At 34.6% G+C, this 12,599-nt stretch overlaps 2 protein-coding genes across 3 annotated transcripts; both read left to right on the top strand.

The window, feature by feature from the left end:
* Positions 1 to 275: 275 nt before the first annotated feature.
* On the top strand, positions 276 to 6,578 carry LOC147539313 (beta-galactosidase 15-like). Its single transcript, XM_086644055.1, has 18 exons — positions 276 to 461; positions 662 to 757; positions 862 to 974; positions 1,070 to 1,136; positions 1,226 to 1,318; positions 1,434 to 1,577; positions 1,741 to 1,829; positions 1,955 to 2,060; positions 2,220 to 2,307; positions 2,412 to 2,530; positions 2,652 to 2,813; positions 4,144 to 4,340; positions 4,453 to 4,556; positions 4,758 to 4,870; positions 5,169 to 5,387; positions 5,540 to 5,751; positions 5,848 to 6,127; positions 6,346 to 6,578. Exons 1-18 carry the CDS (start codon positions 294 to 296, stop codon positions 6,451 to 6,453), a joined length of 2,478 nt encoding a protein of 825 aa, XP_086500181.1. The 5' UTR covers positions 276 to 293; the 3' UTR covers positions 6,454 to 6,578.
* An 844-nt stretch (positions 6,579 to 7,422) lies between these two features.
* LOC147539312 (protein FLUORESCENT IN BLUE LIGHT, chloroplastic-like) lies at positions 7,423 to 11,724 on the top strand. 2 transcript variants are annotated; one of them, XM_086644059.1, is made up of 5 exons: positions 7,423 to 7,563; positions 9,080 to 9,243; positions 9,501 to 9,663; positions 10,375 to 10,698; positions 11,408 to 11,724. In XM_086644059.1, exons 1-5 carry the CDS (start codon positions 7,473 to 7,475, stop codon positions 11,605 to 11,607), a joined length of 942 nt encoding a protein of 313 aa, XP_086500185.1. In that variant the 5' UTR covers positions 7,423 to 7,472; the 3' UTR covers positions 11,608 to 11,724. The 2 variants fall into 2 exon arrangements, with proteins under 2 accessions (XP_086500185.1, XP_086500186.1); XM_086644060.1 differs by having other exon boundaries at positions 7,444 to 7,563; positions 9,080 to 9,251.
* The last annotated feature ends 875 nt before the right edge of the window (positions 11,725 to 12,599 follow it).

The following is a 12,599-nucleotide window of genomic DNA, read 5'->3' as shown; positions in this document are numbered from 1 at the left end:
CAACCATCTATTGAATTCATCTAATCCTTATGAGCCATACCTTAACTACTGCATTTTGACCAATGCCATTCCTGCCCTTGTTACAATTAGGGAGGGTAACCAATCAGTCTCATCTTTTATGTAAAGGGGCAAAAATTACATGATCTATCTAATTGTCATTAATTCATTTAAGAAAGGGTAATTTGGTCATAAAACATCACAACATTTGATTTCTCCCAAATATAGTTCAAAGTAAGAAATTGTATTTAATTTCATGGACCTATCCTTAATTTTCTAGTAGACAAGGGAAGAAGATGAGTGTGTTTAGAGTAATATTACTTATTTTACATTTCGCTCTGTGCCATTTCTCATCTTCAGCCACAAATATTGATGTTTCGTATGATGGAAGAGCAATAAAAATTAATGGAGAAAGAAGAATCATTTTTTCTGGTTCCATTCATTATCCTCGTAGTACAATAGAGGTATTCTGTCCACGTTTTTAATGTTTTTCTCGATAAAATGCTTACCATATGTAGTACCAACTACTAAAGAGCAATTATTTATTTATATTTTATTTTTTGGTTTGACTTTAACTTGTTTTTTTTATGAATATATTAATTTAGTCATTTAGGTATTTATTTACTATTTAATTTCTTATTTTGATCGATTAGTTCTGTTTCAGATGTGGCCAGATTTGATACAAAAAGCGAAGGAAGGTGGACTTGATGCCATTGAAACATATGTCTTTTGGAACGCGCACGAGCCTCAATATCGCGAGGTTTTCATTTCTTAAACTTATTATTACTAACTAATATTTAAATATGGTATCTCTTTCATGATATAAAACTAACTATATGAAGTTTTCATTGATCAACTTTTCAGTATAATTTTATGGGTAATCTAGATATCATTAGGTTTCTGAAAACTATCCAAGATGCTGAGTTATTCGCCATTCTCCGTATTGGACCTTATGTCGATGCTGAATGGAATTACGGGTACTTATTTTCTTGATCAGTATTCATTCGTAATTTAAATGTATTTAATATTATTCTTCGAACCTTCAAACGCATTTATTTATTTTTCTTATTAGAGGATTACCTGTGTGGTTACACAATATTCCGGGGATTCAGTTTAGGACAAACAATGACGCCTTTAAGGTACTAATAACCGTTAATTTACTTGTAATTTTAATGAAAAATAATATTTTTTTTGGACTAATTGTTATTATTTTTTTAATATAATTTAGAGGGAAATGAAAATTTTTACAAGTTTAATAGTTGATATGGCAAAAAGAGAGAAGCTCTTTGCATCACAAGGAGGACCAATAATCCTTGCTCAGGTATATATGATACTTAATTACTACTACATTTTTATTCTTTATATCAGTATTACTTGTATTTTAAATTTTTACTCATTTCTAATATTATTTGGTTATCTTTTGTTGATTTTAATAGATCGAAAATGAGTATGGAAACGTCAAATCATCATATGGGGATCTTGGAAAATCTTACGTAAACTGGTGTGCAGAGACAGCTCAATCCCTCAGCGTTGGTATTCCATGGATTATGTGTCAAGAAGAAGACGCACCACAACCTATGGTATTTTACTTATTTTTCCTCTTTTTCGTTACATTTCGTCACATTCCCTAATTAATTTATTTGATTTAAGTAGTATTTTTAGTATTTTCTTTTGAGTATTTATTTGTTTATTCTTATAATTAGTTGCTAGGAAATTACTTTAAATATGTATATTTCGAAACAGATAAATACATGCAATGGATGGTACTGTGATTCTTTCTTCCCAAACAACCCCGACAGCCCGAAAATGTGGACAGAAAATTGGACCGGCTGGTCAGTAGTTATTTATTTATCTCATTTTATTTGTATCATAAATTGCTTTCTGAATGATATTAATTAAATTTCCTAGAAAATATAGTATTTGTTTTGTTTATAGTAATTTTCTTATATCTTTTTAGGTACAAGAATTGGGGTGGTACAAGCCCGCATAGAACCGCAGAAGACATCGCCTTCGCTGTGGCACGTTTCTTTCAATATGGTGGAACTTTCCAAAATTATTATATGGTATACAAATTAAACCCCTAATAGTCGAAGGTCTTTTATCGTATATAATACAAACTTATTTTACAACTACTCTAAGTTCGAGTCGGATCGTAGTTGTAAGTTCAATTATTTTACAACTTTGTGGTTGAAAATCGTATAAGTATCATGTATTGATTTCAGTATCATGGTGGAACGAACTTCGGGAGAAATGCAGGAGGTCCATATATAACGACGTCTTACGATTATGATGCCCCCCTTGATGAATATGGTATATCGGATAAATTGTAATGGTGGTTTTAATTAAACTTATTATGAATGTGGAGTGTTCTTATTTACTGGAAAATTTAACAATAGATAAACTTGAATTTATAGGTAATTTGAATCAACCGAAATGGGGACATTTGAAGCAGCTTAATCTCATTCTGAAATCAATGCAGAGTGTTCTAACATATGGAGATGTATCTTATATAGATTATGGGAATGAAGTTTTGGTTAGTTTCACTTATATAGTTATTGTTCTTCGAAATTTTATTTATTGAGCTCGACATGAAACTCCGATGTTCAATGGGTGTCTTTATAAGTACTTACGCATAATTTATTATACGATTTTAGATGACAAGGTACAAGGCGGACGGGGCATCAGGATGCCTTTTAGCCAACGCGAACTCAACGACGAACGCTACGATTTTCTTTCAAGGGAGAGAATTCTTTTTGCCTGCTTGGTCAGTTAGTATTATTCCTGATTGTAAGAAGGAAGCTTTTAATACTGCTAAGGTAATTATCAATAGTGTCTCTTGTTGATTACCAATATTTATTTGGTTAATTTTCATTATCTTGTTGAAATAATTAAAACAAGTATAACAAAAACCCACTGGCAAAAACTGTGTCAAAATGAAACTCAAAAGTTCTCTTGATGGGTGAAAGTTGTGATAGATAATTCAAGAACAAACACGTCATTTCTAAGACTTATGACCACTTAAGAAACTTTGTGTCGGAGAGCTTACTTGGATCCACCTCTCTGCTTCTCTCTCGTCTCACAGAGTTCAACACTATAAAATCGGGGTTATCACTCACGGCATCAAACCGTCGGTAATTTAACAAAACCGTGGGGATAAGATCCTCCCGACGGTGAGGTAAATGTTGGCAAAAAAGGCATCAGGAAACTTGCCCGACAGTACAACACCGTCAGAATAGTATCGACGGTAAGGGATTTTAAAACACCGTCAGACAAAGTGGCGCAAAAATTTTTGTTGATTTTTTCGACAACTCATTTGCTTTTTCAACGGTTATAATGCGACGTCATGGATTTTGCCGACGGAAAATTAAAATACTTCTGTCTACATAAAATTTCCTTCCGTTGGGCGCAAGATTTTTCTGTTGAAAAAACCATTTGTACCAATTTACCACCGACGGCGTACAAAATACCGTCGGTAACTACTATTTCCTTACAGACGGAGGACAAAAAAACCGTCAGGAACTACTCTCAAGCGACGGAAAAATACACGTGGGGAAGCCTGTCAGTATAGAAGCGGTTCGCGTGGTTGACCTATGTTGGCGGTCTAATGGAAACCGTCGGCAGTTCACATTTTCCCGATGGTTTCTCATTTTGCCGTCGGCAATAACCCAATTTTTTGTTGTGCAAGGTGTCTCGGAAGCTCGTAGTGACCTCCCTACAATCTCTCCACTAGAGTAGGACTCAGGTGGTAGAGCGCAGTTAGGTCCACCTCTCTGTTAGCTCTATTCAAGGCTCATTCTTCGCACGTTCTATTGAAGTTAACAAGTATTGTGTAGTTGAATCTGTTGATTTCTTGACTTCTCAAGGCTGGCCAATTATTAGCTTCGTAACCAAAATCCTTCTTGTGGTGTTACACTCACAACTAAGAAAAGTTGTCTGGGAAAAGAAGATAGAAACTCGCCGTTTTTGTACTAGGGTTATAATATAACAAACCATGGTTGCTACTTCTTTACAACACAAAAAAATTGTTTTTGGAACTGTAACACTCGATAGAACCGTAGCGAATTCTATTTCACTATATACTAGTCAAAATAACACATACTATGTGCAAAAAAAATAACACATACTCATCTTTATTATTACTTCCAGGTTAATACTCAATCATCTATAATGGTGAAGAAGATAAATCAAGCAGAAGAAGATCCATCTACACTCAAGTGGGTATGGAAGACAGAGCACACCAAAGATACCATAGTCTCAGGTACAGGATCTTTCGTCGCCCCACAACTCTTAGAGCAGAAGGCTGTAACAAATGACACTAGTGATTATCTATGGTACATGTCTAGGTAATTCATTCTCTTCTTGATGAACTTTCATTCTCTTGTCTTTTTACAATAACACGAAACTTCTATAAACTTTCGATCTTTCTTCTAATTTCTTGTCTCGTTTGTCATGTAGTTTTAACGTTGATATGAACGATCCAATTCTGAGCGACAATATGATTTTACGAGTGAATTCCAGTGGTCATGTACTTCATGTTTATCTCAACGGAAAACATATAGGTACAACTTTGAGTTAACAATACTAAATTAATTTTTATGGTTTTTTTTCTAGACATAAAATAGTTTCGTAGATAAAAGAAAAGTTTACATAGGTTAGATGAGAAGACTAACTTCGCAAAACAAACAACAATTAGAATATTTTGATGAGTTTTCCTTACTCTTTCTTCGTGACCTTATACGTGCTATTTTGATGAATTACAGGATCTCAATGGGCTAAAAATGGAGATTTTAGTTTTCGTTTTGAGGAATCAGTTCAAATAAATATTGGGAGTAGTAACCAAATAACTTTGCTCAGTGTCACTGTTGGACTACAGGTACATTATCTGCCACCATTTTTACATGGACAAAGAGTAGTCTCATCATGAACAAGAATATAACATCTAGGGTTTCACTACTCATTCTGACCAAGACCAATTCAGATTGAGTTTAATACACATAAAATTAACATGGTATATGAACTAGGCTCACAGTTGAGGATCTCTGCCCTCATTACTGTAAGACTAGTTTGAGTAAAATATATTAAGACCTAAAAAAGGCTAACTAGTATAATAAAATCATACTACATATTCTTCACCTATGACATAACCGTAATTTCACAATCTAATTTGACAGAGTTATGGTGCTAATTTTGATCTAAGTGCGACTGGGATATCCGGAGTAGAATTGATTGGGATAAAGAATGACGAACAAATTATCAAGGACTTGTCATCAAGAGATTGGATTTACAAGGTTGGGTTGCACGGCGAGGAGAAGAAGCTTTATAGTGACCTAGATTCAAGCAAATGGCATGATAATGATCTTCATGTTAATAAAATGATGACTTGGTATAAGGTAAATAAACATGATTCTACCCTCTATTTTTTATTTTTTATTTTTTTTACGAATATCAAAAATGTTATATGTACTTTTTCCATATACTCCATATTAGTATTTCAAAGTGAAAAAGATAAACAAGTTCAATTTTGCTTCCTTCAAAATTTCAGACAAATTTTGTAGCTCCATTAGGAAGCGAACCTGTTGTTGTAAATTTGGAAGGTATGGGTAAGGGACATGCTTGGGTGAATGGAAAGAGTATCGGAAGATATTGGCCGAGTCTACGTGCGAGCGTAATTGGATGTACTGATGAATGTGACTATCGTGGTGCTTATGACGATAAAAAATGTGTCACAAATTGTGGCCAACCCTCTCAGATATGGTATGTTTTTAGTTTACTTTTTATTTGTGTATTTATATCTCTAATTCTATGTTGCTTGTATTTGACAAGATATAACACACATTCATAATGTTGTAGGTATCATATACCACGATCGTTCCTAAAAGACGATACCAACACATTGGTTTTGTTTGAAGAGATAGGCGGGAATCCAAATCAAGTGAGTTTTCAAACGGTGACCGTCGGTAGAATTTGTGGAAAATTTTACGAAGGTAGTACAATGGATTTGTCATGTCATGGCAATGGAAAAACAATTTTAGCCATTGAATTTGCTAGCTTTGGTGATCCACAAGGAACTTGTGGTTCCTATCAGAAAGGAGTTTGTGAAGCTGCAAACACTTTACCAATATTGCAAGAGGTACCCAACTCTCTCTATGTATCCTTGTCATAAAGCAAATGAGACTTTTTCTATAGTGTCATATTTATGTTGGAGTTATTCAAATTTTCTGATTCTAATATTAAGTTTCAGCATCTACTTATAGCCTGAGCTCCAGAAGCGTGCCTAGTGATTACGATAACAATTTTTTGTTGATTTAGCTAGTAAATATTTCTTGTAACCCGAATATTTTTTCTTAGGCATGTGTAGGCCACGAAAATTGTTCGCTTGAAGTATCAGAAGCAACATTTGGAGAGAGCAGATGCGGAGGTATCATGAAAAGTTTAGTTGTGCAAGCAGTTTGTTAGAAAATATCTCTTGTTGCTTCGTCACTTTGTTTTGTTAAGATATTATTAGAAACCAAAATTGTTTTCTTAGTGAAGTTAAATTGAAAGATATTTTCATCTACTATATGGATTGGGTTCATATTTCACTTGATTATCTGTTTTGTGTGTGAGCTAAGGTTTTTTTTTTGTTGAACAAAGAAGTTATTCGCTAAGTTATTATCTTTAATTGGTAATGCACATTGTACATACGGTAACAATTTCAAAGTTCATATATATTTGGCTAAAAGAAGTGAAAGAAAAAAAAAGTTACGGAAGTAGTCGTGGCTGCAAAAGTGTCTGTGTTTCAAGATAAAACCCTACATAAGGGAATCCAGAAAGAGAGATGAGCGAAGAGGATAGATGAGAGTGAGTGGAGAGCGAGGGTGGTGACAATGGTGACTGTGGTGGTGGTTGTGATGGTAAAGAAGATGGACACGAGTCTTTCTATTAGGCATGGGTATAAAAATAGGGTATATGTTGTTCTTTTTTTTTGAGAAATCGACTAAGATCTACGTTAGTCGTTACAAGGCATTGATACATCATGAAGATGTGATAAGCACGATAACCGCCTAATTTAAACCATTAATGAAAGATGCCAAAATCCGGACATAGGTCAAAAACCCAACAAGCATTATTTACTATATCTATATGACTAAATTACATGGGATAAATCTTGATGGAAAACTGCTTCCACCCAGACTCAATCCCACAACCTCATAGGGGGTGTCCACCCACTCCACCAAAGGGTGGTGGACAAAATTGGGTTTATGTTAGTGGGTGTGATAGGTAAGAACGTGTGTGCCTGTATAATCTCCAACTCTCCGGTTCTAGTGTCAGTATCAGGCCGCCCATTGTATTCAATCTCGGGGCTATACTCTCGAGGTTAGTTCCGTAAATTCAGCAACTTTAAAGGTTCTTTTTATCCAAGATAAGATGTTCCTATAAAAACTCGCTGATAACACAAAATCTCATCTTTCTATCCAAAAAGGAAAAAAAAAACCATGGCACTCAGTTGTTCCGCTTCGCGCCCAAATTCCGCTGAGATTTTCCGGCCATCTCCGGCCAAAATTACTCCCAGAATCTATGTTTACGGTCAGTTTTCCGCTATTTAATGCACTTTTTCAGCATCTATTTTCGTTGTTTATGTGTTAATCTGACATGAAAGCTCTGGATTCAAGTTTCGTTTAACTTCTCTATCCTTTGAATTTATGATTCCTGTGCTTTAGGTTTCATACTCTATGTTGAATCTATGTTTATTTCGATCAAGTTTTGATATAGGTTTGAACTTGTTTTTCGTTTGTACATTTTGAATATAGTAAGTGTAAATGTCACATTGATTCTCATTAGGTTTTTCTTTTGTTGAATCTGGCGAAATAATTGCAAGTTTCATTTTTTGATCAGATGATTTTGATTAGAGTTTCCTAACGTTTTAGGGTGGTACGTGATTTCTACTTCATTAGGTACCTAATTTAGTTTTGTTATTTTATCGAATTAGGTAAAAAAAAAAATAATGAGTTTGATTTATTTGTTGTGTTGGTATATTCAAGTATAGTTAAAAATTGAAAATAGACATTGTAAAATTAGACATCTGATTTTGCGTTCTTGTTTAAACTTTTCTGTTTTGGTTCATGTTTGACTTCATCAGATAAAAATCTATGTAGTTTTATCAGAAATACTACAAAAAAATGTTAGTTTTTTGGCTCTCTCTAATTAAGATGATAGTGTCCAACTGCCTCGCTATACACTGGTGTGAATCAACCATGGACCTCGTTGGGTGTTCTAATAAAATTGGGATTGGGATGTTTTAAAACCCTTTTAAATTAGGATTAGTTTCTAATGTTTTTGCAATTTGCATATTTCCTTTTAGGTGGTTTTTAAAAGTGTCATAACTTGCTATTTTGGGGTTATTTTAAGCTTACAGTTTACCCTGTACCTCACCTTTTTCCTTAAAACTTCTCTAATTGATAAGCCATGGACTCATCGTATATACAAAATCCACTAGCCATTAGAGATTCATTGGATAGGGTTGTTGAGCACAGGCTCGGGAGCCGGATTTGAGATGAAAGGGGGCCGACATATAACAAGAACTCAATCTTTTTTACTACTTTTCATAATATGTTACTAACATATAGTTGACATAATTGGCAATCCTTCAACTAGTTGTTCACCATTTGCAAGTTTGGGAATCACATAGTGAAAAGTTATCTTATAAACATTATCTTTTTGCAATGGTATAACGCTGGAGAGTCCTATCACCAACAAAAAACAGTTCACCAAATTCGAATTGGTAAAGACTTTCAGACTTTCCATGGGCTAACCTAACTAACATATTTGGGGAACTTTTCAAAATCCAGGGTGGGCCATGCCCCCGTCCCCTGCTAAGATCCATCCCTGGTTGAGCATGCTTTTTATTAGTGAAGTATGATTCTGGTCGAATGTGTTATTGATTGGAACTATCGAACACCTCTTTCAATTCGATGGAACTCAATTTTGCTTAATGAAGCAAAGGAAAATAAAAGTTGTATCTTAAATTGGGAGTGTTGTTCCTTCTTAATTCTTATGCACATACTCGGCTTTTTCTTGCTAACCTTTTATATTCTTGATGCAGCAAAACAAGGTTTTATAAAGTCGTTGCCTGTCTGCCCGGCAAAGATTGTTAAGTGTCTCTCTGAGGTCAAAGAATTTTTCATATCAGAAAAACTGCATAGGTTGGGCATTAAAAGGCAATCAGTTGATGCCCACGTCAATGTTGAAGACTTGTTTGCTCATCAGGTATGATGGTGAGTCTCCCCATATACTGCTTCATATTTTCAATATTTGGAACCTTTTAGCCAATTCTATGCTTCTAAAATGGTGTAAACAGAAATTTTCTTCAATACTAATATTCTTGTCTCAACCTTGTTAGTCTAATAGAACTATATAAACTAATGGATACTACACATTTCATTTTACTAAGTAAAATTGGCCATAATTCCTAGTAGCTTTCTGTCTAGGTCAGTTCACAACTGATGAAACTACCAGTGATACAGGAAATGGGACAGTACTGGTCTATGTTAGGAGCATTTGTTGTGGCAAATGCTATGATGCTCACTGTACCTTTTCAAGCTTCCGCAGAAACTTGTGTTGCTGATAGGTCTCCTCTTGAAATGCCTTTACTACTTGCTGTTGCTCTTGTAGGTGCCACTGTTGGAGGTGAGGTAACTTTAATTTAAACAAATGTCCTTCAGCTCTGAATCAGTATGAACTACAAAATGATTCTACCCGTTGTAGGGCCTTGTTTTCTTGTCTGGATTTTAGACCATTGTTGCAGGAAACTCTATTTCCCATTGCGCATTGCAAATATTATTCTCCGATCCCTTTTTGGGTAAATTGTGATCTAGTATTCCAAATTTGGCATACTGAAATCTTTAGCCTATGGAAAGGGTAAACCCCTAGCATACGATAATATAAATTAGTAGCATACCACATACCATTACCCGTATCAGTCACATTTCGGAGCTGTCCATGCTTTTAGATAACATTGTTTTAAACCTCAAAGAGTCCACACCTCATTCAATCCAAACTACAAGATCAACATAATAAGGCCTTAGAGCCCACTGCATTCTTACGTTAGAAAAAAGCATCTGACAAATTATAAAGGCGCCCCTGATTGGCTATAGGTATGCCTCCTCCCCATATAACCAAATTTTGTGGGATACATTTCGAATTACGGAGTTTATAGCCAATCTATGGGCACCTATAGAAATGTTTCTCGAATTATTTACAAAATTGGAAGTTCATTTCTTGAAGTTTATAGGTATGCATTTTCTTTAATGTTAATGAAAGAAAGGGACAATATACTCATCCCGGATAATATAGACAACAAGTGAATACTAATGTCAATATCGTGGTCCTGTTTTCTAGGTTTGCTTGCCAGGCAGAGGAAAGGTGAACTAAAGAAGTTGAATGAACAGCTACGCCAGATTAATGCAGCATTGCGAAAACAAGCAAAGATCGAGTCCTATGCTCCCACCTTGAGTTATGCTCCTGTTGGTAGTAGTAGGATACCAGAGGATGAAGTAATTGTAGATTCAAGGAAACATGATTTGATTTCACTTTTGAAAAGTGGGAAGAATTTCCTGAGGAATCAAGATCCAGGGAAGGCATGTGAGGCATTTAAAACGGCTCTTGAGCTTGCTAAGAATCTAAAGGATCCTATTGAGGAAAAGAAGGCTGCCCGAGGCTTAGGTGTGTTTCTTACCCATGCTCATAATGTTTTTTGTCTTCCATTATCTTTTCTTAGAAGCCTAGAATTGTTTTCCACGCAAATATACATGGAAAGCTCCCCCACCAAAACAAGGCAGAAATTTTTTTTCCCTTCTCCCGGGTCTGGAGTCCGGATCCGTGGTCCGGGTATTTGGACTGAAATTGATTTTACAACACCAAAATAACCCAATATCTTTGACTAAAACTTGTAATTAGCAGCCCTCGATTCGTAAAGAAGGGTTAACTGAAAAATAACCTAGACACCCAATTTGTTAGTCTTTATTTATTTATGTATATATCTTCCTTCTTTTTTTGCTGGAATCGTTGTAAACAGGGGACCGATGAGCCATAAAAACTAGTGGTCCATAAAATCTTAGATTCAATTGTATGTGATGGTAGCATAACTTTCGAAATGTTTCACCATTATTGGCGATATTTTAATTATCCAACAATGTAGGAACTAAGGATGCTGACTACACATATCGCTATAATTTAATTTGTTTTCTTAGTCAAGTTTGGGGGGTTTCAAAGATATGAATCAAAACTTCAATAATTTGCTTAAATTAATATCTTATGTTATTTATTTCATTTCTTGACTTATTCTTTTGTGCAAATCTTCCCTGGTTGCAGAGTTTAATATAACTTATTTTAGTTTTTTACCGTCTTTTAACGATCTAACTTGATCTTTTAGGTGCATCCCTCCAAAGACTGGGAAAGTACCGAGAAGCGATAAAATTCCACTCTATGGTTTTGGAAATCTCAGATAGAGAAGGTGAGGATTCTGGTAGCACTGAAGCTTATGGAGCTATTGCAGATTGTTATACTGAGCTCGGCGATCTTGAACAAGCTGCGAAATTCTATGACAAATACATTATGAGGTTAGAGGACTAATTACTTTAATTTACTTTCTCTTTCTAATAACCGTTTTTGTCGTATGATATAGTGATCCTTGAATATTAGTAGAGTACCCAAGTTATTCGATGAAATGAAATGAGTTTACACTCGAAAGGCATTATAGTAATCTGTTTTACATTTTTATAAACTAGATTACCTCAGAGCTCTCAACATATTTATTTCTACAATATTCTATGAATATAATGTATGATCTTATCTTCAAATCACTAATATTTTAGTTAAAGTAATTAGAATCTGTGGACCTTTCTCTGAACAACCCCAAACCCTATTTAGAGGTTAAAATAATACCCTATTCCTACTTCTAGATGGAATTTATACTATTGATAGCTAACTAGAAAAGTAGTTGAGTTCACGAGCCGGCTCAGGCTCATGGGTAGCCCAAACTCATACTGAGTCTAGAGAGCTCTGCTAAGTTTTCCATCGGCGCTATTTTTCCCTTTCTTTCTCTATTTCATTCTTTACTTTTGTAATTATTTATTTAGGTCAGTAGTAAAATTAGTAGTATTTTGTACAAATTATATATACAATAAAAAAGATAATCGATGATCTTATGAGTCGCTCGGTCGGCTCAAGGGCTCACCGAGACAATCCCCAGCCCAACTGCTTAGCGTAACAGTAGAAATACTACAAACTTGGATAAGTAGATCAAGATTTAGGAATCCATTAATATACAGAACTACAGAATTATAAAGAAAAAAAATTAAAAAAAATTAAAATCCTCAATTATAGAGTTCTTAGTGATCAGAATTGATTCCCATTGGAACTCTGACAATACTTTGAACTCAAGATTTGTAATCAAGAAAGTAACAGATATAATCTTGCAATAAACTAGTAAGAAGTATTCTAGTTGATCATCTACCTGAACTTAATTTATGTATTAAAAATTAGTGAAAGATGAAATTATTGAAGATTTCAATGAGATTTTCCTTATAATTTATTAATTTTCTTTACTATATGTAATGCTTAAG

Source organism: Eschscholzia californica, unplaced genomic scaffold (genome assembly GCF_041429995.1).
Source record: "Eschscholzia californica isolate CP2 unplaced genomic scaffold, dmEscCali1.0.p SCAF_5, whole genome shotgun sequence".
NCBI lineage: Eukaryota > Viridiplantae > Streptophyta > Magnoliopsida > Ranunculales > Papaveraceae > Eschscholzia > Eschscholzia californica.
This window is presented reverse-complemented; position numbering and strand designations above follow the sequence as displayed.